Genomic DNA, 24676 nt, shown 5'->3' with positions numbered 1-24676 from the left:
TCCTCTCTATCGCCTCCAAACAAGGCATACTTGTTGGATATTTTTCTATTTATAGTTTTGTTACTGGGCAGGGGTCAGAAAATATTCTCAGTCATGACTCGAGTGCTCCTAAGGGAAAAGCAACTGACTTAATGGAGACATAAGTCTTGCACTTGAAAGCTCTGCATGTGATAAATGTGCTCTGCTTCAGGCAAACAATCATGCGTGTTGTTATGATGTGTAACCATGGCAGCATGGTATTGTTTTTCCAGTTGGGAACAGCTGATTAGCACCTCTGTAGCTCAAATAGCACCTTTTTTAAGGATGATATCCACTACTCCAACATCTCTCTCTGTATGACCTGAGAAAAAAACTGCAAAAGAGCTGACAGACTGGGTTCCTTTAAATGAAAGCAGCTGATTAGCATCTCAAAAGCTCAAATAATACCTTTTTTCAGGGAAGATATTCCCTACTCCGACATCTCTCTAGCCAGATGACCTTACGGAAAATTGCCAAACAGCTGAAATACTGAGTTCCTTTAAATCGAGGCTAAAACAGGGCAAAGGTTGCTCTTGAAAAGCCTTCAAGTGATAAATATGCTCAGTTCAGGCCAACAAATGATGTATGTTGGGAATGATGTGTAACCATGCCAACAAAGTATTTTGCTTTTACAGCTGGAAGGAGCTGACTAGCATTTTAAAAGCTCAAATAACATCTTTGTCAAGGATGATATTCCCCTACTCCAACATCTCTCTATGTATAAGACCTGATAGAAAACTACCAAACACCTGAAACATTGAGTTCCTTTAAAGCAAAGCTAAACCCCCCACCTTTTTAGAATTGCTTTAAACCCATAATAACTGGAATATTGATTTGTATTATTGATTTTGATGATGGCACTAGAGAAATGATTTAATGTTTGTGACTGGTTTCATGTGTGCTGTTTTTAAGAATTGGTATTTTTGTGTTTTTATGATGTAAAGCACTTTGAACTGCCTTGTTGCCGAAATATGTTATACAAATAAACTTGATTGGTAGGCATGCTAAATGTTACTATCATCACTGCCACCTGGAAATTCAGCTGGTAGAATATAAAGACAGTCACTAGTCTGTAATAACACAGCAACATTTTTCAGTCAGAGGCAAATTCGGATTTGGTGCAAGACTGATTTGGAGAACTTATAAATTAAATTGAATTTATTTGCTCAGTCCAAACTTTCTTTCAAATTGAAATGCTAACAAACAGATTCTGCAGGAATAAATTTATTTTTATTCTCCAAATCAAACAAAATCCCTCACAGAAAACCAGAAAACTCTTGACGTGTCAGTCAAAACATTTTATTTTCAATTATACAAATGCGACTTCTTATAATTAATGATTCAGCCAGCTGCTAATGAGCACTAAGCCACAATCCATAATTTGTGGATGCATGTCAGACTGTGGTAGCTCACAATCTCATCAGTGGCAAATTATCTCACAGACAGTTGTAATAAAATAGTTCCAGGCGGAGGGATACAGATTTGTATTTTTATTTTTTTACAGAGGTGTTGTTTTTAAGGCTTTGAGGGCCCGAAATGGGTCCAGAGTTATTACGGATTGTGGCTTTGGTAGGTTTATGAGGACATTCTGACAGTCGTTAAAATGTTCTGATTGTCTCACATCTGGAGTTAGATGAGCATCACACCCTGGCTGGACGTTTCACATTCATGTACCAAAAATACTCATAGAAATCTCATAGAAACTCTGGATTCATGGTCGGCAGCAGCAGCTAGGGAACCAGCAGACGTTTAGACTTTTACACAGGACCGAAAAACGCCATGAACGGATGTGCGGCTGATTTTTCAGCATCTTCCAGGGTTCCTGTGCAGCCTGGAAAATTTTGGAAAAGTTTGGAATTTGTTTTAAATGTTTTCCAGGTTTTCAATATTAAAGAAAATTAAAAACAGAATATGGAAAAATAAAGGAGTTTTAGACTTTATTCCATCCATCCAACCAATCAAACTCCAACCAACCATCATCCATCCATCCATCAATCCATCCATCCAAACTCTATCCATCCATCCATCCAATTAAACTCCATCCATCCATCCATCCATCCATCCATCCATCCATCCAATCAAACTCCATCCATCCATCCATCCAACCATCCATCCATCCATCCATCCAATTAAACTCCATCCATCCATCCATCCATCCATCCATCCATCCATCCAATCAAACTCCATCCATCCATCCATCCAACCATCCATCCATCCATCCATCCATCCATCCTTCCATCCATCATCCATCCATCCATCATCTATCCATCCATCCAATTAAACTCCATCCATCCATCCATCCATCCATCCATCCATCCATCCATCCATCCATCCATCCAATTAAACTCCATCCATCCATCCATCCATCCATCCATCCAATCAAACTCCATCCATCCATCCATCCAACCATCCATCCATCCATCCATCCATCCAATCAAACTCCATCCATCATCCAACCATCTATCCATCCATCCATCTAATCAAACTCCATCCAACCATCCATCCATCCATCCATCCATCCATCCATCCATCATCCATCCATCCAGCCATCATCCATCCATCCAATCAAACTCCATCCATCCATCATCCATCCATCCATCCATCCATCCAACCAATCAAACTCCATCCAACCATCTATCCATCCATCCAACCATCCACCCATCCAATCAAACTCCATCCATCCATCCATCCATCCATCCAATCAAACTCCATCCATCATCCAACCATCTATCCATCCATCCATCTAATCAAACTCCATCCATCATCCAACCATCTATCCATCCATCATCTATCCATCCATCCATCCATCATCCATCCATGGAGTTTGATCCATCCAATCAAACTCCATCCATCCATCATCCATCCATCCATCCATCCAACCAATCAAACTCCATCCAACCATCTATCCATCCATCCAACCATCCACCCATCCAATCAAACTCCATCCATCCATCATCCATCCATCCATCCAATCAAACTCCATCCATCATCCATCCATCCAACCAATCAAACTCCATCCAACCATCCATCCATCCATCCAATCAAACTCCATCCATCCATCATCCATCCATCCATCCAACCAATCAAACTCCATCCACCTATCTATCCATCCATCCACCATCCATCCACCCATCCAACCAAATTCCAACCATCCATCCAATCATCCATCCATCCATCCAACCAAATTCCATCCATCCATCCACCATCCATCCACCCATCCAACCAAATTCCATCAATCCATCCATCCAGCCAACCATCCATCCAATCATCCATCCGTCCTCATTATGGCAGATTCCTCATTTATAGCTTCACTGCTGTTGAAACATCTAAATCATGCTGAACTTTTGATTTTGTACTTTGAAAATGAACCAAAATAAACAGCAAACATTTTTGAGACTCTTTTTTTTCTAAATTATGGGATGTTGATGTAGAAAACCGTGCAGGAACCCTGATTCTCAGAGACGGCAAAGTGCAAAGACAGCAAAATCAGCAATAAGCCATAAAGCAGCACCTAGTAAACAAATGCACTGTGTTTTGTGACAAAGCAGCTCCAACAAGAACAGATGGCATTCACTGGGAGAAATTTGCTTTTGTTGACTCAGGCGTCCTGCTTTAAAGCCCAACTCGTGTTCTGACCAGATTAAGAAAAGCTTCGTAGAGGATTTAATCAGACAAAAGGCAACTCCAAATATAATTTCTTAAGAAAATACTTGCGTTCTCTTCTGTTTATTCATAAAGGCCTCGTACTTGAAACAAAAATATGCTTAACAATGTTGTTAAGAAGAACTCACTGATGAGTGCAATCTTGCTTTAAAGATACTGGAACAACAAAAAGGCAACAACAATGGCTTGAACAATACAGTTCCACTGGGCTACCATCGATTATGTGCTGAATGGACATAGCAACACTTTGAATCAATGCATGCAACTTCCACAAATGCTGTAGGTTGAGGAATCTCTTCACTATGAGGTGTTCAGTCATAATCTCTCCTTTGCCATCTCCAGGCTGTCAGTGATCATGCTGGGCTCTCCTTTCTGTGTCAGACTGTCTCTATCCAGTGCTGCCTCACTGGCAGAATGCTCCTCCAGTTGCTCTAGTTCTTCCAGTATGGTCTGCACGCGGCGGACGCCGTCCCGCCTCGCCTGCCGTACGTCCACACGGCCTTCAGGGTCAACAGAGTCTAGCGCCAGCAGCTCTTTGGTCAAGAGCTCCTCCAGTAGCAAGTATTTCTTATCATTTTTCTTTCCGCTGAAGCTTTTCACATCGTGCTCCAATTTGGTGACTCTTTCCAGGATTTGCTGCACTTTAGCCAGCCCTGGATGTACCGGGCACTTGACCGTCGGATCTGCCTCAGTCTGACCCGACGGCGGGACGTCAGCTGGTGCCTCCTGGGCTTCTGCTTTTGGAGGTATCTGAACTGTGATGTTGGACATGTTGTGTGGTGGCGGCTCCTGCTTCTGAGCCTGCGGAGACGCTTCGTGATGCGTTTGAGGTTGCTGGAGCGGCTGTGGTTGCGGCGACTTGGGGACGTCTGCTTCTGTGTGCAGCATTTGGGGAACCAGCGTGTTCTCGGGTTTCTGCTGCATGATTTGATGCTCCTGCTCCGTTTTCTCGGGCATTTCTCTTGACTGGACGCGCTGGGGAGCCTTGAGAGTAGAGAGGAACAGAACAATAAGTTATTTAATTCATGACCATTGCCCTGTTTCCATCAAAGTCTGTTTTTTTTTCAGCGTGTCTTGAAGTAGAAAGGTGGATTAAATTTTAAATAACTTCCTCAATTTTGCAAAAATATTTTTACACTTGGGATTATTTTAATTTTTCCCAAAAGAGTGAAAGCTGCAGTAAGAAACTTTATGAAAAATAAGGATTTTGGTTTTTTTACATTTTTTGTTAATATTATCATTATGACAGTATAATATAAGACTGTTTTCTCCCAGTGCTTCCAGTACAAACTGCACAAATACGCCATTCAGTCAGAAACAACCAATCAGAGCCAGGAGGAGGATCTTAGCGCTGTCAATCACTCTCACGCCCCTGCTACTCTACAGCTCGTTATAAAAGTTACATAATGCAGCTTTAATGTTGGCAACAAATCAACATGGGAAAGTTCAAGGGATAAAAATATTAAACACTAACTTAAATACGTGGAATGTTTTTTAAATAATAATTTCAGAAATATCAAACATTTCAATCCTTGGATTCAAACATTTAGTCAGAACACTCATTTTATTTATATTTTGTAAAATCTATTTATTCTGCAGAAAATTCAGAAAACATTCTGATGATGATGATGATGATGATGAGGATGATGATGATGATGATGATGATGATGATGATGATGATGATGATGATGATGATGATTATTATTTCGGAATATAATAATTTCTGATTATATAATATAGTATAAAATAATATAATATTTCTCAGTGATTTGTTCAGAAATAGATACTTTCTGAAAGCATTTTAATTGTTGGATTTAAAATTTTAGTCATTACAATTATTTTGTTCATAATTTATAATCTGTATTTTCTTAATAAAAGTTTTATTTTCTGCTTATTTAATGTGAGCCACTAATCGGCCTCATATCAAACGGTTACAACATGGTAACAATTTTCAGATTCCTTATAAAAGTTTACAGAGTTCACAAACCAAAGTGAAGTTACCTGCGGCCTTTCCCCCATCACCTGTATCTTAACAGGTGAGTGGCTCCTGACGTGAGGCGAAAGGTGAGCAGACGTGGCGTCGCGATGTTGGGGGAAAGTGGTCGGGGAAGCCCTCTCTCTGGGAGGCTGCGCCGCGGCGGGGTAGCTGGGCCAGTCCTCCGTCTGAAGGCGATGATGGAACGGCGGCTGATGTTCGCCGTAGGGAACGCGCTGGGCGTAAACCGACGGGTTCATGTGAGGCGTCGTTTGGCCCCCTCCGCCCTCGTGGATCACTGGGATGGAGATGTAACCGGGCTGGAGACCGGAGCTGCTGGGCCGCGCTGGCTGGTGATGGGCGGCCATGTTGGCCTTCAAAATAAAATAAAAAGAAAGATTCAGTTTGTGGTAAATGGAACATCAAAACAGACATATAGCACCTTGGTAAAGTGATTTATTTAGAGGTATCAGAGTAAAGAGGGTAAAATACCAGAGTTGGGTAGTTAGTTATATTTACTTGAGTAACTTTTTGGGGGGGAAAAGTACTTTTAGGAGTATTTTGAATAATTTTATTATGAAGTATTTCTACTGTTTCTTGAGTAAAATTTCTGAATTTTCTACCCACTGAATAAAACCAAAACATTTTTTAACCATAAATTCACCAGACACAGAAACACACCTGCAGTTTTTGTTAAAGTTTCTGAAGTTTATAATTGAAAGAAACTGATTTGTAAAATTTTCTTTTGCCTGATTTTGTTATTTTTTGTTTGTTATATGAATTGTTGTCATTTTGGTCCTTCAAACACCAACGGCATTGTTTCCTTTAAAGATTGAAACATATTTTATCCATTTATATGTTTATTTAACCAGTTCTTATTCATGAATACTTTAGCAAGGCGCAACAGTTTCAATGCTGCTCAATGTGGGACCAACTCATAGAAAACCTGATTATACAGACATAATTGGCTCCTTTTAAATCACTAATAAATTTTAGTCTCTCTGCAGCCTCCCTATAAAGGCTAAAGGTCATTTGATCAGGTTTTTACAATAAACGGCGTCGTAAACTCGCAAAGTACCTCTGATGTCGGTGAAACCGGTGATCCGGTCTTCCCACACTCGGAGTCAGAGTGTCCAAGCAGCGGCGATTTGGGTCTGTGGTGGAGCCCTGACGTCTGCGGCGCTGTTGGACCCTCGGTCCGGACGCTCTGGGCAGCAACCGGCTGGATGTAGGAGTAACACGGATGCTGCTGCTGCTGCCTCACGTCTGCTCCGTCATGGTAGACCGGGATGGGAATGTAGCCCGGCCGGAGAATGGGATGCTTCATCTCTCTCACAAACGTCTTCAGAGGCTCCACAGGACTCAACTCTGCTGAGGCGCTGGGTCCGTTTGCTGACACTTCTCGAATCTGAAATGTGAATTTTACAGTAAATTTGACTGGAACTATACAATTTTATTATTTACATGCATCTGTAATAAAAATCCTGCAAATGACTGAACATAAATGACCTTTTTAAACACACAATGATCACCACATTTACTATTCCATATTTATTACATGAATAATATCAATGTGCAGAGTTGGGTAGTTACATTGACTTGAAAATAATTTACTTTTAGGAGTATTTTCACAACGCTGTACTTTTTACTTCCACTTGAGTAATTTTATTATGAAGTATTTCTACTCTTTGTTGAGTAAAAGTTCTGGATTTTCTACCCACTGAATAAAAAACAAACATGTTTTAATCAAAAATCCACCAGCTGGATGTAGGAGTAACACAGACGCTGCTGCACAGAGACACACCTGCAGTTTCTGTTAATGTTTTATAAGATTTTATTAAAAGAAACTGATTTGGAAACATTTTCTTTTGCTTAATTTAGTTATTTTTTTGTTATTTATATGAATTATTGTCATTTTTGTCCTTAAAGTGCCAAAATTTCAACTTAACTTTATAATTAGGTTCATCTGGTGATGTAATTTTTCAATATAAAATGATTGATAATTTGATCAGTTACTCAGTATTTGAGTAAACGTTTTATTAAATACTTTTTTACTTGAGTAATTTCTTTTACTCTCACTTGAATAAACATTTTGGTTACTCTTCCCTCCTTTGTCTTTGTGAGTTTGTCACAGGATTTTTTCTGTCCCCAAACCGATTTGTGTTTTTATTGGTGCATTAACAAAATAAACCGATCGTTTGCTCAGTCTCAGACAATAAAAAAGGTCTCTGGGTGAGGCTGAATATTTCCTCAGAGTCGTGCTAAAAGTCTCACTGCTGTGCTTTGGAAAGAGGAAAACAACATCTGCCAATCAGCCTTTGAATGTAAAATGATTTTTTGTTAAAATGTGTTTTATTGTATTAATATTTATATTTATTTTATTTTCCTGCAATGGATATTTACATCTCATATTAATGACAGATTATTATAACATACAGTAAAAGAAAAGTGAATTTATTTATTTTTTTAACCAGTATTTCTTCTATTTCAATCGAATTTTGTGTTTTGAACTAATTATATACGTCATATATTTTGTATATTGGGGCTTAAAACCAAAAAATCAATTTTTTTCCCAACACAACATGAACATGAAACATGAACATTATATAAACATGAAAATGTTTATATAATTAATGGAGATTTGCTTGCAAAATAGTGAAAAACTATGATGCATATTTTTTTCATTATTATGGTGAAAGTTTTTTTTAGATCTGGTTGGTAAATTAAAACAAACCACATTCCAATGAATGTGTTCGTTTTATAATCTTGCAATAATCAGGAACAGCTGTAGTGAAAATTGAAAAGTAAGACCTCAAATAAAACTTGATTTTTTTTAATTATTTAACATTCTAAAGCAAAAGCACAGAGTCGGAACCTTTGCTCTGCGTTTCTGGTACCCCCGTAAATGTGACGCACAAGCGAAGTCCGTAAACAAAGCGTCTCTTGTCCCACTGGGGTTTAATTTCTGCTTTAAAACAATTTGATAAAATGCTGGAAAATAATATTACTGCGTCCAAATTGAGCTACCATGAGTTAGCTTATCAGCGGAGCTACTCGAGCCTAAAATAGCGTCTCAGTGCCAAACGTAGCAGCAGCACAGACGCTAACGCTAACGTTAGCATCAGATTTCCAAATAAGGTTTTTTTTTTCAAAGAAGTTGCAAATAATGAGGAGTTCCTTAAACGCTTGAAACCTGAATCGATATTATAGCATATTTGCTCCAATATGGTGGTTGAATAAACTAAAAAACAAATTAAAATCAATAAATATATTTGTTGTTGAGCGATTTATTCAACAATTTAACAGCTAAAAGGGTTTTTGAATTTTGAATGTTGCCTCTTATGTCGGTTAAAATAGGATTGTGACCAATTAATTACAAACCCTGCAATTAACGTGATTAAAAATGTTACTAGAGTCCCATTAGTTTTAACAAATGCTGTAGGGTGAGATAATCAGTAATCACGCTAATTGACTGGTGACTCACTTTATGACCTGCTTGCTGCTCATAAACTGAAAAAAGAGAAAGGAGCTCCAACTTAAGAAAAATTATTTTATTTGTTACATTTAATCAAAACAAGTTTGTCAGACTTACTTTATTAACATTTGTTTAACATTACAACTTAATATATTTACTTGGATAGATAGATAGATAGATAGATAGATAGATAGATAGATAGATAGATAGATAGATAGATAGATAGATAGATAGATAGATAGATAGATAGATAGATAGATAGATAGATAGATAGATAGATAGATAGATAGATAGATAGATAGATAGATAGATAGATAGATAGATAGATAGATAGATTTCTTACTACGCTGCACCTTTTAATTTTACTAGACTAATTTTTCTATGAAGTATTTTTACTCTTACTTGAGTAAAATTTCCATATTTTCTATCAACTAAATGAAAAATAAACATGTTTTAACCAAAACTTCACCACACAGACACACCTACAGTTTTTGTTAAAGTTTCTTAAGTTTTTTATTGAAATAAACTGATTTGGAAACATTTTCTTTTGCTTGATTTTTTAAAATTTCTTTGTTATATGAATTATTGTCATTTTGGTCATTAAAATACAAAAATTTCCACTTAACTTCATGTTTTGGTCCATCTGATGATGTAATATTTACATCTTTAATTATTAATAATTTGATCAGTTACTCAGTACTGGGTAGACATTTTCCCAAATACATTTTTGCTCTTAAATAAGGAATATCTTGGATGGCTACATTTTACTTTTACTTGAGTAAAAATATGTTGTAGTAGTGCTACTTTACTTGAGTACAATCTTTATTTATTCTGCCAACTCTGGAGATAGATAGATAAAAATTAAAACTAATTCATGTTTGAGCTTCAAGCTTCTCAAAATATTAAGCTGGAGAATATTTATTTCCTTTTCAGATTAAAACCTTTGCTTTAATCTTGCAGACATTTCTACTATTGCTGACAGAAATCACACTTCTCCTTTAACTGGAGGTGGGCCCACAGATGAAACTTGGCTTATGGCCTTGTAGGAGCAACAGGTTCCCACCCATTTAAACTTTAAACAAACTTGCAAAAAAACTAAAGAAATCCACTGTAAACTGGATTCATATGTAAAGCAGGAGCCTTAGTGGTGAAATAGCTGTGAACGACCCTTTGCCCTCTGCTTGCACAGGACACTGCAGACTGCCTGCACCAATTTTATCCCCCAACAGCTGTGTCTTTCCAGCAGATTCCTCAGCACTAACTTTGGAAAACAAGAGTCTGTCTCTGGGAGGGCAGATTACCAGCTTGGCAGGCTGGGTCTTCACAGCAGCTCCGATCACTTTCTGCTCTCTTCTTCTTATTAGTATTAATAATAATAATAATAATAATAATAATAATAATAATAATAATAATAATAATAATAATAATAATAATAATAATAATAATGATTTTTACTTTATTTATATCACAATTATAGGTCAGGTGGTTTCTCTTGCCTACTAATGAGGCGAGAGCTGGTTGAATCCTTGTAAGGCAAAAGTTTATTGCGATCTGGTCGCCGTTTTTCCAAACACAGGGATCAGATCCATGCAGCACGGTGACTCACCGAGTAATAATAATAGAGTTAGATCATGGCATGGGAATAAAACGGCAATGGTCATCTGTTATATTAGGCTTATGAGCTGTCAGTGAGGGGGAGGTGACGCTGCCTAACAAGGCCTATCGGCAACAATATTAATGTGTAACATAAAACGCAGCGCACGGATTTAACAACAACAAAATCTGCGTAACGCGATTGGAGAAAAAAACAACGTAAACAAACGCGTTTAAACAACATTTAACAATCACACCAACTTTATTTCCCGGTTCCGTTACCTTTCTGGTGTCGTGTCTCGGGTCATTCCAGGTGGTGGTCCGGTTGTTGTGGTCCACAAAGAAGGGCCAGCCGGTGTGCGGGTCGATCTTCACCTCCCAGCCCAGCGGCAGAGGCTCGCTGTCGTTGGTCGCCATCGCGGCGGGCATCGGTGACTGCGTCTTCACGGCGTTCATGTTGCAGGCGGCCGAGTATTGAGACATGTTACACGGGGTGACGGTCGCTTTAAAGATTCCCACTGGTGACGTGGGGGAGTGGGCTGGAAGTTTCTGGAAATAGCGAGGGGTTAATGTCGGGGGCGGCGGACGCAGCGCGCTGGCTCCTCAGAACCCAAACACAGACGACTCGGAGCAGAATAACATTCATATCCTTATTTATTTATTTATTTATTTATTTATTTATTTATTTATTTATTTATTTATTTAAAATTACCGATACATAAGTAAACAAAAACGAGCAGAAGGATCCCCCCTCGCGATGTGTCCCGGGACACAAAAGGGAATTCCTGATTATTCTTGAATAAAAACAAATCTTTAAATAGATGGGAGTCAGACTCCCACATGATGATAAATCTAGTCCAAAGATTTGCTTGGATTTGGTTCATAATTATGTAACTGCTGGTGTGAAAGAGTGTAGGCACGGTGACACCTCTAATGTCAGTCCTTCCTCCTTATTCTGTCAAGGGGAATGTTAATAAGAAAACTGGCAAAAACAAACAGATTTTACAGCACCCCTAAACCTAAATTATAGTCGCATAACAGCAAGTGACAATGAGTCAACAGAATAGCATAGAAATAAATTTTATTGTCACACATTGGGAAAATTGAACAGCCAATCTGACAGAACATGGATGCAGTTAAGTTCACACAAATACATAAAAGACAAACAAACAAAATTAAGAGTAGTATACAACAATAAGGGCAAAATTACAACATAAAAAATGTGCAAGAAAATACAAAATGTGCAAACAACAGACTATTTATTATATATGAATATGAAGCTACTGGAAATACCTGCAAGTATGTACTGTATATTTTTATTGAGTTTGTTGGGAGAAGTGATTACAGAGTTCAGCAGCTGCTGGAGGAAGAATCAATTTAGCTCTAACTTAGTCAGTTCAATGGGATTTATAGTATAATTTAATGTAATGCAGACATATTCAGATTCAAACTCACTTCAAAACTTTGTTTTGTATCTAATCACTTCAGTGATTTATATTATATTATATTATATTATATTATATTATATTATATTATATTATGTTATATTGTGTTATTAAAGCCATGTAACCATTTACTTAAGGTCTGTCAGTACCTTAAGTAAATGGTACTTTGAATTGTATATATATACAAAGTATTGTATATATGCAATATACAGTACTTTTTGTAGTATTGTATATTTGAATTGTATATATATATATATATATATATATATATATATATATATAGATATATATATATATATATATATATATATATATATATATATATAAATACAACAAATATCCAATGAATAAATAATAAATAATCATTTATTATTATATATTATTTATTATAAATAAATAAATAAATAAATAAATAAATAAATAAATAAATAAATAAATATCCAAACTTATTTGGATTGTAGAGGGTCAAGGAAGTGGGTCAAATGTTAAACCACTAGATTCCAGAACTGTCCTTCAAGTTCGAGTGAGCAGCATGTTCCGCTGGTGTGAAAAACAAGCGCTCCCTCGCATCACACTCCGAAGTTGAGGCCTCTTACGGAAGTTACTTTGCTTAAAAAAACAGCTAAGTTTATCCAATCCTCTCTGAATTTGCTGTTTTATGTGTATATGTCTCAGTAAATACCGACGGAAACAGAACATGTCCTAAGAAAACCTATTTTTATCAGTTAAAAGTGAAACAAACCTCAGCTTTTACTACGACGGATAACCCGGAAGTCGTAGCGTGACATAAGCCATGTACCTAGCACAGTTAGCTAGCTTCTGAGCTAGTTAACGAGTTGTTGTTGTTGTTTTCAGGGATTGTCTTTAGTTATTATTCTGCTTATCAGCGAATATTTCTGAGTAGATCTTAGAAGGTATTGGCCATGGACGACGAAAGCTACCCAAGAACCCTGTAAGTAGTTTTAAGTGTTCAATATTCGCGGTTTATTTCGCAGCGTTTGCTAACATCAAACCGGTGGAAAACTTAGCTCCTCAACCATCGATTACTTAACAAAAATCAGCCTCTGGAGCTTCATTCACGAGGTTTGAATGAGATTATTAATAATTAAATAATAATTTGATCAACGTATTGATGGTAAACTCTTTCTATTAGCCGTTGTTGGCGTTAGGCCTTAGATTTTATGCGGATAACGTCACAATTACACTCCAAAACCTCACCTGAAGAAGTTCAAAGCGACAGAAATAAGACGCTGTATTGTTAATTTGAATCAAACTGTCCAGCTGTATTTGGACTAAACTGTTTTTATATTTTATCCACTCCTTTAGGTATGTGGGAAACCTGTCCAGGGATGTTACAGAGATCCTGATTTTACAGCTCTTCACCCAGATAGGACCCTGCAAAAGCTGCAAGATGATCACAGAGGTAAAGATCCTGGTTTGGCTGCTGGTCTTTTGAGATAAATAAAAACATCACGCAAATGTCCATTTATTAAAAAAAATAACTTAAACACCTACAGATTGTGTGTTGTGGTTTATTTCTTACATATAAGGCTGTGATTATGTCTGTTGCTTGTCTGTCGTTCCAGTCACACTTTTTCCTTCCAGTAAGCTTTCCATGAACATGCATGGATGCTGCACCCTGAATTGCCAGCCTTCTGAATAAACACTTGAAATATTACTGTGTGTTTACAGTGGATTTAAATAATTGAGTTTTTATTTGAGTCATTTGAATAAATAAACTCTTTGATGGTATTTATTTATTTATTTTGCTTTGCGTCGTTTTTCTGCAGCACACAAGCAATGACCCATATTGCTTTGTGGAGTTCTACGAGCGCAGAGATGCAGCTGCAGCCCTGGCAGCCATGAATGGCAGGAAGATACTAGGAAAGGTGAGAGGAAGAGTATTAAAATAAAATGAAATGGGCAACTCATCTAAATAAAGTTTATTTTGATTCTTGTGTATGGTCGTTTTTTTGGGGGGGGAGGGGGGGTTAATCTTTGTTGCAGATTTAATGAGGTTCAATTATTCTTTTGCTTTTAGGAAGTTAAAGTCAACTGGGCAACCACCCCTAGTAGCCAGAAGAAAGACACCTCCAGTAAATTTATTATTTTCATCATTGTTTTAAAATTAGATTAATAATTATTTATAATTTTTAAGATGATGTAAAGTATTTGATTCTATTTTTGCTTTTTCTCAGATCACTATCATGTTTTTGTGGGTGATTTGAATCCAGAGATTACTACTGATGATGTCAGGGCTGCATTTTCACCTTTCGGGGCAATCTCGTAAGTTAATTTTTTTAAACATGATTATAATGAAATGTGTGTTTAAAGTAGAGCTCCTTAGTTTTAGCATTTGATCTGTTAAAAGTTGGATAAAAATTAGCTGCTCTGTAAGGTTAACACCAACGCACTAACTGAAGTTTACAGATTCTAAAATTAACCATTTGCTGAAAAAAAAATCTGCATATTTGAAGCAGGAATTAAGTCAAAAATACATACATCATTCAATTTAGATGAAAATCTTCTTTGTAAATATCGCCTACCTAGAAGTCCTTGCGTGTCAAAGTTTGACCCAGACAGCAGTAGACATTATAAATACTGCCACCTGCAGGTGAGAGTTGGCATTACTTTAATCTAATGATTTCGATCATTTTTTGCAGAAACAATTTAAATAAAGTCACAATTATTAAATAGAAATTGTGAATCAGATGATTTTGCGTGGAGGGTTGAACATTAAAGGAGCAGAGAAATGAGATCTAAGCTAACTCTGGAGGAGCAACAGAAACCCACAGCTCGGGTGGAAAGAACAGCATTATTAAAAACCATAAGAAGAAAAGTTTGGAAACACGTGACAGAAGGTGAAACTTTAATGAACATTTTTGGCAGAAAAAATCCTATTGCACCTAAACTCCATGTTGAAACACGGTGGTGGCAGCATCATGATGCGTGGATGCTCTTTTTGCAGACAAATGAAGGATTCCTTTGTTATAAATGTTAAAAACTGGATAAAATTGTGCATTAATTTGTGGTTTTCTATCACAAAATTCCCTCAAAACCAGATTAAACGTAACATTTATCAAATGACAGATTTAAGATGCTCAGGGTGAAGGAAGACTTTTGCAGAGCAGTGTGTGTTTTTAACCACTCTAGCAGATTTAAGCAGTCCTATGGGTTGTGCGTTTTACGGTTTGTGCATTTAACCAGCTCCTGTGTTTTATCGTCATGTAGAGCGCGGTAAGTGAACCGAGCGCTTCAGAGCAACACGCAGCTTTGTGTGTGAACCTGAACCGCCTTTAAAGAACTTCTTCACAACGAAGTTTTAATAGCCCTTTGGTTATTTTACAGAAATGCTCATAGGATTGGACAGCAGCTTGAAGGCTAACAGCAAGGAGCTGTGCACTCTGGAGACCCAGATGTAGTTTTTTTGTCTTCCTCTATAAATTTTTTAAATTCCCACATGTCTTTATTTGCAGATACAACAGTGTTTTTTATTTTTTCACCTCAACAGCTTTGCTTAAATTGTCTCATTTTTTGATTTGTGTAGTGTTGTTTGTAGATCAATGATCCTCTTCTTCCAAAAATTTCTGAAAATGTCAATTTCTCAAAATTTACAGCTGCCCAAAGTCCAAACGGCATAATGGTGGTAAAGAATTGACCAGGAAAAATACAGAAATCTGTTAACAGGCCACGTATGCCATTTAATTCCTTTTTTTCTTCTGATATTTCATATATATTTCTATATACATATATATATATTTACATTTCTGTCTGTAGGAATAGCAGTTACAGCAGATTTTAGGAATGCATGGTAATCTGTCAATTTAATCTCTAGGATTGAGCCAAAATGTGGTGAAATAATTTAAAGTATACTGTAGGCTGCATGTATTTGTTCATGTTTGTTTTGAAGAAGTCAGCTGTAGGTCATGTTAGCTGTTTTAATCCACTGTAGGTCAGAGTAGAAGAGTTAAACTCTGTGTTTGCGTGGTTCCTTTTTTTTACTGAGGATTTTCTTTCTAAATTTTGCTGATTAAATTTTTTTTCCTCGTTTTCCCCTCAGAGATGCTCGTGTCGTGAAGGACATTACAACTGGCAAATCAAAAGGGTATGGATTTGTGTCCTTCTACAACAAACTGGTAAGGCTTCAGTACAGGAACACAGACCGAAGGTTATGTTTTTCCTTTATTATTCTATCTTCTTAAGATGCTCAGAATAGATGAAATGATAGTCAGCCAGTGCCACTAAACGTCACACACCACAGTTTTCTCATTGCCAATGCCAGTTTTTTAAGTTTTGCAGAATTGAAAACTGTAATTTCTGTATTACTTTTTTTGTTGTTTCTGAAGAGCGCCGCTGTTCCTCTGTTTGGCTTTCAGGATGCAGAAAATGCGATTTCTCACATGGCGGGTCAGTGGCTCGGAGGGCGGCAGATCAGGACAAACTGGGCGACGCGTAAACCTCCGGCCCCAAAAAGTGCTCAGGACAGTGAGTATTGACACGAAATTATTCATTTAAAGTCACTTACTGCTATTATTTTAATCAGTTATTCTACAATTAATCGATTAATATGATTTCTTTTTTTTCCACATTCAACAGAATTTTTTTAATTTAACCACTTTGGCTTCTTTTATTTGTCAGTTTTTAATAAGAATGTAAACATTGAATTGCCTAAAATGCAATGACAGCATTTATTGAGTCTTTAAAATCGATTACACTTTAAAACTCATTCATATTCACATCAAACTCTGTTAAAAAATGGAACAAACTTTCAACAAATGTTGCCAACACAGATTTCTGTCTGTTGCTTCGATAGAGAGGACGGGAAATCTGCAATCTGGGATTACAGCCCTATAATCTGCCATGGAGCTGAAACGATTAATCACGATTAATCAATTATTCAAATAATCATCAACTATTTTAGTAATTGATTAATCATAAAGAGAAAGATTTCTGGAAGAATGACACATTCAGAGAAGTAATTATACCAGAACTGTTAAAAAGGTAAACATTTAAGATTTAAGATTTTGAAAAGTTCTCTAGAAAACTTGAGACTAGAGAGTCCGGTTCGTTTGGGGAGGTCTGAATCCGAATCAAACTCTAAAAACCGAACTCTGGTTTGGTTCGAATGCATATGTGAACACTGAGAGACCGGAGAGCGCTCCAAAAGCAGGACGTGGTCTACAGCGCAGGGCATTCTGGGTAAACGCAACCAAAACAAACACGCTAGCAGGAGAAATGGCTCGTGGTCTTTTACTAAAGACAAAACAGAAATCCCTCAAACACTAAAATCTGACAGTCTCCATTTTAGTTTACATTTCGCAAAGAAGGAAGTTGCACTCAGTGTCTTTTTCAGTGGTTTTGTCTCGTTTCCTTCAGTGGTTCTTGGTGCAGCGCCCCCACAGGTGAGGAGGGGAACAGGTTTTTCAAAAGGTTTGGTTTGTTTGAATCTTAGCAGCTGAAAATGTAACAAATGTTGCAACTTTGGTCGTCAATCGAACCAAAGTGGGAAAACCAGCCTTTCAACCAGGGCCGTTTCCATGGTAACCTGATGATCTGATTCAGCCTTGATTCCTGCTGCGAGGACTCACCTTCAGCGGTTTTGTTTTAAATCTGTTGTTGTTTTTGTTTTGTTTTTTGTCAGACGGCTCAAAGCAGCTGAGGTTCGATGACGTGGTGAATCAGTCGAGTCCACAGAACTGCACGGTGTACTGCGGCGGGATCCAGTCGGGTCTCACAGGCGAGTGCCACATTCTGTGGAGCCCATTGTTTCACCATGTAGTCACTCTGTAATTATAGGTGTCTTACCAGTTGCCTGACCGGAAGAATCAACCAGAATAACATTTTTTTCTCCTTTGTGGTTCTTCTAGAACATCTGATACGACAGACGTTTTCACCATTTGGTCAAATCATGGAGGTCAGGGTGTTTCCAGAGAAAGGATATTCCTTCATCAGGTATTATTAGAGCTCATAGCAGCGTTTAGCCTCTAGATGTCAACAGTAGCATGTTGGCAGTAACGCTGCCTGTGTTCTGATTCGTTTTGTTCTTTTTGTGTTGAAGGTTCTCCACCCATGACAGCGCTGCGCACGCCATCGTCTCTGTAAACGGGACCGTCATTGAGGGACAGATGGTGAAGTGCTACTGGGGCAAAGAGTCTCCTGACATGGCAAAAAGCTCGCAGCAGGTTGGTGTTAAATGACGGAAAACTAAACTGAACATGGCGGCATCGTCAGAGAGGCTGGACAGAGCTAATATGAAAATACAGGACAGTCCCGTAAAAAAGTAACAACCCTAAACTTAAAGCCAGAGCTGCTCTGAAGTCTTTTAGGTCAAATTCTATTTTTGTGTTAAATCTTAGAAAACCCAGACATATAAAAACATGAAGAAAATAAATAAGATGATTTTTTAGGAGTATTTTGGATAGGGCTAAAATGATTAATCAAATGAATTGTGATTAATCGATTGCTAAAATGACAATCAACAATTAATCCTTAAAATATACAGACTTTAAAAAAGGCAATTTTCTGGAAAAATATCACACTCAGAGCAGTAATTAAGTCACAACTGTGCAAAAATGATCTACATTTTTCATTTAAGATAAAAACACATTTGTCTGTAAAGATATGTGCTTGTCTAAAACTTTCCTATCCAATCGCATTAAAAGACTGAACTACAGAGTTCAGTCTCTAAGTTGAAATAAAATAATAAAAAAGTAGGAGTTAAGATTTTGTATATTACATCTCTTTCAGGGTTAAAATGGTCTACTCAAAGTCCACTGCTAAATACAGTCAGGAATCTTTGCTAGAAAACTAGAAAACCGTATTTTTCTTCCATTTCCCAGTTATGTGGTACTTTGTGTTGCTTTATCACTTAAAATCCCAATAAAATATATTAAAGTTTGTGGTTTATTTAGACCAAATAAATACTATATTTTTCTACATTTAACATTTCCTGGTGATGAATCCAGCAACAGTGAGTGTTTATTTTCACACAGTTGTTTTAAAAGCACCTGAGAAAATGATGTTTGAAGCTAAATTTGGCGTCTGTACAGAAGTTACTGCTGCATCAGTGATTTTTGTTTTCTTTTTTTACAGATGTCATTGTTTTATTTGTGCCAAACAAATTAGTAAATGTGCAGCAGACAGACTGTGGAGTCAGAATCTTGGCAAGAGATTCAGCTCAAGTATTGTTTTTGTTTCTGCCTCCCAACTACGACACGTGGTCACTGTAAAACTTCAACCAGTTTGATTTTTTTAATAAATAACTAAAAATCTGACACAGATTTCCAACCAGTCTCTGGTTTTTCATGTAATTTCTATTTGTGAAGTTTTTTAGAAGAATTAATCAGTAGAGCTGAAACAATTAATCGTGATTAATCGATTATCAAAATAAATGAACTAATTTAGTAATCGATTAATCGATAACTGGAGTATACAGATACAGAAAAAAGTGGCCATCTGGTGAAATAACAACTTATTCAGAGCAATAAAGTTGTACAAATTATATATCAGTTTTGTATTTAAGATAAAAACGCCGTTGTCTGTAAATGTTTTTGCCAAAACCGATCAAGTGGCAGTTTTATCTTCTCCCAGTACCATTTACTGAAGGAACACTATGTTGCATTTTAGCCAGTAAAATGTTTTTCTTATCAAAAAGGAATCAAAGTATTTGTTTATTTGCATTTTTTAATGTACTTCAGATGTATAAAAAGGTGAAACGATTAATCGTGATTAATTGATTACTGAAATAATCGTCTAATTTGGTTATTGTTAACTGGAGTAAATAGGCTCAAAGGAAAAAGGCAGTTTGGTGAAAAATAAAACACATTTAGGGAAGCAATTAAGCCAAAGTTGTATAAAAAAATAGACATTTGTGTTTAAAAAAAAATACAAACTCTTTCGTCTGTGAATCTGTTTGACCCAGAACTCCTCAAGTGGCAGTTTTAGCTTCACCCAGTTAAAATACTGTAAAAATACAAAAATCTCCCAAGTCACAAGTAATCAATCGATCAGCCCTGTTAAGCAGAAAAGGTTGAACTTTTCACATTTTGTATTTTTTAGCTGCAGATTCATCCTAAAGGAATATTACATTATCGGATTCTAGGACATAAGATGTTTATTTTCTTCTTTTAGTAATGGTTAGATGAAAAACCTCAAGAATGAGCCATCTTTTCAACCTGTTTTAAAAAATTTAATCAGATTGCTAATCTGATGAATTGTGTTTTGTACCTGTGTCAGGTGGATTACAGCCAGTGGGGCCAGTGGAGCCAGGTGTACGGAGACCCGCAGCCGCAGCAGCAGCCGTACGGCCAGTACATGGCCAACGGCTGGCAGGTTCCCTCCTACAACATGTACGGACAGACATGGAGCCAGCAGGGATACGGAGCCGAGTGAGTTAACTTCCTCTTCCATTAGGACGCCGTCTCTTTAAGAAGAATCCCTGACAACAATTCACCATATATGGAGTTCCTTTTTTAAAGCTCTTATAATTTAAACACGATTAGTCAGGGTGCTTAAAATTCTTCAAAATTGATTAAATTCAATTAAACTTTTATCACAATATTTTCTGCTACTATTATTATGATAAAAGTTACAATAAAAAACTGTTTATTGTTTTTTTATGCATTGTCGTTTGAGAAACGTTTCCATTTCTAATGGGTTTTTTTTTTTAGAACACCAGTCACATTAACAAATGTGATTCATGTAATTAAACTGCAAATTGTAACTGAATTTAATTGTATTTTCCAATTGATTGATGCGTTCATTGAGCAAACGTAGGAAAGGAGTAAATTAGAGATGCACGAAGTATCGGCACCAACGTCAGTATGGAACAACATCAGTCATTTTTTAACCAATAGGAATCGGTCCAATAAGTGAAACTGAGCCGATATGAACGACTGGTAATTATTTTTATCCATTTCTGGTTGTTTTTTTTCCTGAAAGGTGTTGAAATGTCCGTGAAATCTAAATAATATCAGTAGATATAGATTATAGACATATTGGAAATATCCATATTGGATATTGATATCGGCCCAAATGTTCATGTCTGTAAATATAACAATCCTGATAAAAAGGACAGTTTGGGGGTTTTAAACATCGTTAAACTGAATTTATTTGAGACCAAAGGAGAAGGAGAGAAACGATAAATTATGCAAACAGAAATTATTGCTTTCATTTATCATGCCATTAATTGATTTATTGCTGATCGCGACAAGTTAAAAGTTTGTTCTTTTATTGTTTCCTACTTTTGTATTATTTTATGTTTTAAAAAAAGCCAGAAGTTATGCAAGACGTATATAAAGTGAACAAACTTTGTATAATCAGTTTAAAACCGTTTTCTTCCCCCAGACATTTTAAACTCTGCTAAACGTTTAGTAAAATCCGTATTTCACTGTTGAAACTGAAATATTTGAGTAAATATTTGCTGATCTGCAGGCAGTCGCAGTCGGCAGCCTGGATGGGCGGCTACGCTTCGGCCCCGACGCCTCCTGACACCGTCGTTTCCAACGTGGGGAATTTCAACATGGCCGGCTACCAGATGCAGTGAGACGTTTCCGACCCGAACACACCACCAAGGGAAAAAACAAAAACAAAACGGCACTTTTCTTCTGGACGGAAACGAGAGAACAGGAGTCGTATTTATACAGAGTTTGGTCGTTAACAACCGGTTTTATAAGTCACTCTCCTCCTGACTCAGACTTTGTTTATATGGTGATTATTTACAATTTTGATGTTTTGGAAAAGGAAAACCAAAGCCGCTAACCTGGCTTGAATATCGAAGGATAAACCAAAAGTTTAAACATTTGAAATCCAAACAGAAAAACGTCAAAGTCACAAATTTTGCTGTTTTTAAATCCAAAACTTGACATTTTGAAACACTTTGGGAATGTGATAAATTTAGCAGCATGAATGTTAAATAATCCTCCCTCCCAGTCTGGAAATGTTTTTAGAAATATATTCTAGTGGATTTATTAATCGGGATGTTTTTCTAAAACAGAACAAACTTTTCAGTTTTTCCTTTTCATGTCGGGTTTTGACGCAGTTTTGCATAAATAAATAAATCGTTTTTGAAGATTATTATACAGCTGCTTGGTGTTGCTCTTTAAAATATGTCGGAAATATAAGTGGGATTTTTGTTTTCCTGAATAAAGTTTGTGTACGAAGGAATCCTAAGAAGGCCATCTTTTTAAAGGAGTTTATGTTCATCTTTTGCAGTGGAGGGCTTGTCGTTTTCAGACGTTGATGGTTTTATTTTGGATGATGATGCAGCCGAGTTTGAATTTATGCTGTTGAATCTGGAAAAGGCTGCATCTTTATAGTCCCTGTGTAAATTACATTAAAACCTGGTAGAGGTGACAGGCTTGTTGCTCATTTTGAAGCCGTGTGGTCAGAGGAGCTCTCTCTCTTTAAATGTTGATTTCTGGTTGGCAGCAGGATTTATTTAATTTTCATTTGATGCTGACAAAATTTAGCAAGATTTTTTTTTGTTCTTTTAAAACATTTTAATTTCTAGTATAAGATAATTACTTGAATCCTGCTGTTTTGGGTTTTACTTGTGCTTTCCTGCATGGCGTGTCAGAATTTAAAGGGCATATATCAGCATTTTCACCAGGAAGATTAATTAATTTCCATGATAAAAATTGAGAAAGAAAACTTAGAAGTTGCTGAAAAGTGATGAGAAGTCTCCATCTTGAATTTAGATAAAATGAATATTTATATGGTGATTTTTGAGGTACATTGGAGACTCAGCCAACCGGCAACCTACCTTGGGGTTTATCTGCTCTTTCTCTAATTCACCACATAAACAAAATATAGACCAGAAATTTTGCCAGCTGATGTGATTCTAACCAGAATAAATGTACAGTGATTGTGCAAGCCTCACTTTTTCCACATAAAAAACAGAGTTTCTGTCTTTTACTACGATGTGTTGAGACACACCAGTCAAACTCTAGAGGTTTACCTCCAGGTTTGTTATTTGTAAACCAAGTTCTTTAGACCTAAAAGTGCTGGATAAGAGGAATAAAGTTTAATTTTGAAGCTAACTATCAGGGCTAAACATGCATGGGGAACGTTTGGGGATTTAATTTGACCTGCAGAAATCACTAAACATATTTAATTTCTGGGTAAACTTTATGCTCACAAACAACCATGTCCACCTTAGCAGCGATCCGTCTTGTCCGGGTTATAAACTCTGTTGTGTCATCTTACTTTATTCCTTTAATTTATTTCATAATACTAAAAATAAAACACATCCAATTCAACATGTTCCTCTTTTTAAACCAAACAGTTTCTCCAGTAAAAAACGTAAAAACTGAACATCACAGCTTCCATATATGGTATTCACTTCCTGTTTAAGAGCAGTGTGGTTACCAATGTATTTTTATTGACAAAAATCCTTTTAAAAATGTGGTGGAGGGTTCTTGTTTTCAGTTTTTGTAGATCTGCTGTATGATATGTGCCCTTTAAAAAGCTAATTTGATCGAAATGTTTTGGTTCTTTTCAGTTTTGAAGTGTTCAAGGACTCGTAAACCATTATAAAATGTACATAATGTTGATTAACACCCTCTAGAAGAATATTCTTTTTGAATATTTTAGCAGCATAATTTATGAATACGCCTTAATTAATTTGTTAATAAAGTCAAACGGCCGATTTGTTTGGAAAACGTTGAATTTTTCCTGGTATTTATGTGTGTGTGCCATTTCCTGTGTGCGGCAGGAAGCGGCTGAGCTGCTCAAACGAATCGCTTCGGACGTGAATGTAATTATTTCTTGGAGCTGTTGACGTTAGCGGAAAAGGAAACTCGGTCACTTCAAATAAAGGAGCATTTGTACCTCGTTGTTCAGGACGTTTATTAGACATTATGAATGTTTTCTATGAGAAAGTCTGACAGCAAAACACAAACACTGTAAAACTGCATTTTATGCAACATTAACAGATTTAATCAAACTAAAGACTTTTAACATACAGGACAATATTTTTGCAGCTCACTTCTAAAGGCTTCGTAGGTCTAGTCAAAGTAAACTACTATCCAATATATAATGAGCTTTTGTGCTCATTAAAAGGCGACACTAGACATTAGAATACGAAGTAAATAAATTTTATTTTTTTACTAACACCACTGTGTAGGTATTTATTTTGCAACACAAATAGTTCAATCATAGCGAAGAGAAAGTTTTGATCTCTACACAGGGACGGAAACTAAGTACACCCCTGCTGCTTCTGTGTGGGGAAGTTAAGTTTATTTATTAGTGTTAACACCATTAAAACCAGACATTTTTGTAGTTATTTGCTCTGAAACAATGAGCAGCTGTTGCTGAGTATTAGTATGGAAAGTTAGAAACAGTGATGCTTTCAAAAGGGGGGACAAAGGGGGCCACGGCCCATGCCTGAAATTTTTATCTTCTTTTCTTTTTAGTTTCACCAGCCTAAGTGTTTTACAGGCCTGGTCTGACCACCTTCATAAAAACTAAATGGAAGCACCACTGGTTCGATTCCAGGATGTTAAAGGA

At 36.7% G+C, this 24676-nt stretch overlaps 2 protein-coding genes across 2 annotated transcripts; one reads left to right on the top strand and one right to left on the bottom strand.

Annotated features, from left to right (window-relative positions):
- Positions 1-3221: 3221 nt before the first annotated feature.
- On the bottom strand, positions 3222-11256 carry bag3 (BCL2 associated athanogene 3). The gene is made up of 4 exons (XM_044135980.1): positions 11007-11256; positions 6735-7064; positions 5683-6030; positions 3222-4665 (listed from the first exon to the last, which is right to left on the bottom strand). Exons 1-4 carry the CDS (start codon positions 11205-11207, stop codon positions 3997-3999), a joined length of 1548 nt encoding a protein of 515 aa, XP_043991915.1. The 5' UTR covers positions 11208-11256; the 3' UTR covers positions 3222-3996.
- Positions 11257-12716: 1460 nt separating this feature from the next.
- tial1 (TIA1 cytotoxic granule-associated RNA binding protein-like 1) lies at positions 12717-23997 on the top strand. Its single transcript, XM_044135979.1, has 12 exons — positions 12717-13121; positions 13496-13592; positions 13960-14058; positions 14211-14265; positions 14368-14455; positions 16230-16305; positions 16546-16654; positions 17811-17906; positions 18037-18121; positions 18228-18351; positions 20405-20556; positions 21602-23997. Exons 1-12 carry the CDS (start codon positions 13093-13095, stop codon positions 21711-21713), a joined length of 1122 nt encoding a protein of 373 aa, XP_043991914.1. The 5' UTR covers positions 12717-13092; the 3' UTR covers positions 21714-23997.
- The last annotated feature ends 679 nt before the right edge of the window (positions 23998-24676 follow it).

This window comes from Gambusia affinis, linkage group LG13, assembly GCF_019740435.1.
Source record: "Gambusia affinis linkage group LG13, SWU_Gaff_1.0, whole genome shotgun sequence".
NCBI lineage: Eukaryota > Metazoa > Chordata > Actinopteri > Cyprinodontiformes > Poeciliidae > Gambusia > Gambusia affinis.
Note: the sequence above shows the minus strand (reverse complement) of the source record. Positions and strands in the feature narration are given on the sequence as shown.

What these genes read in the sequence shown, in the direction of transcription:
- bag3 (XM_044135980.1), bottom strand. Translation starts at nt 11,207, where the DNA reads ATGTCTCAATACTCGGCCGCCTGCAACATGAACGCCGTGAAGACGCAG. An exon ending in CGAGACACGACACCAGAAAG is followed by an intron (nt 7,065 to 11,006) that starts GTAACGGAACCG and finishes TTCACATTTCAG; the next exon opens with ATTCGAGAAGTGTCAGCAAA. An exon ending in CGGTTTCACCGACATCAGAG is followed by an intron (nt 6,031 to 6,734) that starts GTACTTTGCGAG and finishes TTTATTTTGAAG; the next exon opens with GCCAACATGGCCGCCCATCA.
- tial1 (XM_044135979.1), top strand. Translation starts at nt 13,093, where the DNA reads ATGGACGACGAAAGCTACCCAAGAACCCT. An exon ending in GCTGCAAGATGATCACAGAG is followed by an intron (nt 13,593 to 13,959) that starts GTAAAGATCCTG and finishes GTTTTTCTGCAG; the next exon opens with CACACAAGCAATGACCCATA. An exon ending in GATCCAGTCGGGTCTCACAG is followed by an intron (nt 17,907 to 18,036) that starts GCGAGTGCCACA and finishes TGGTTCTTCTAG; the next exon opens with AACATCTGATACGACAGACG.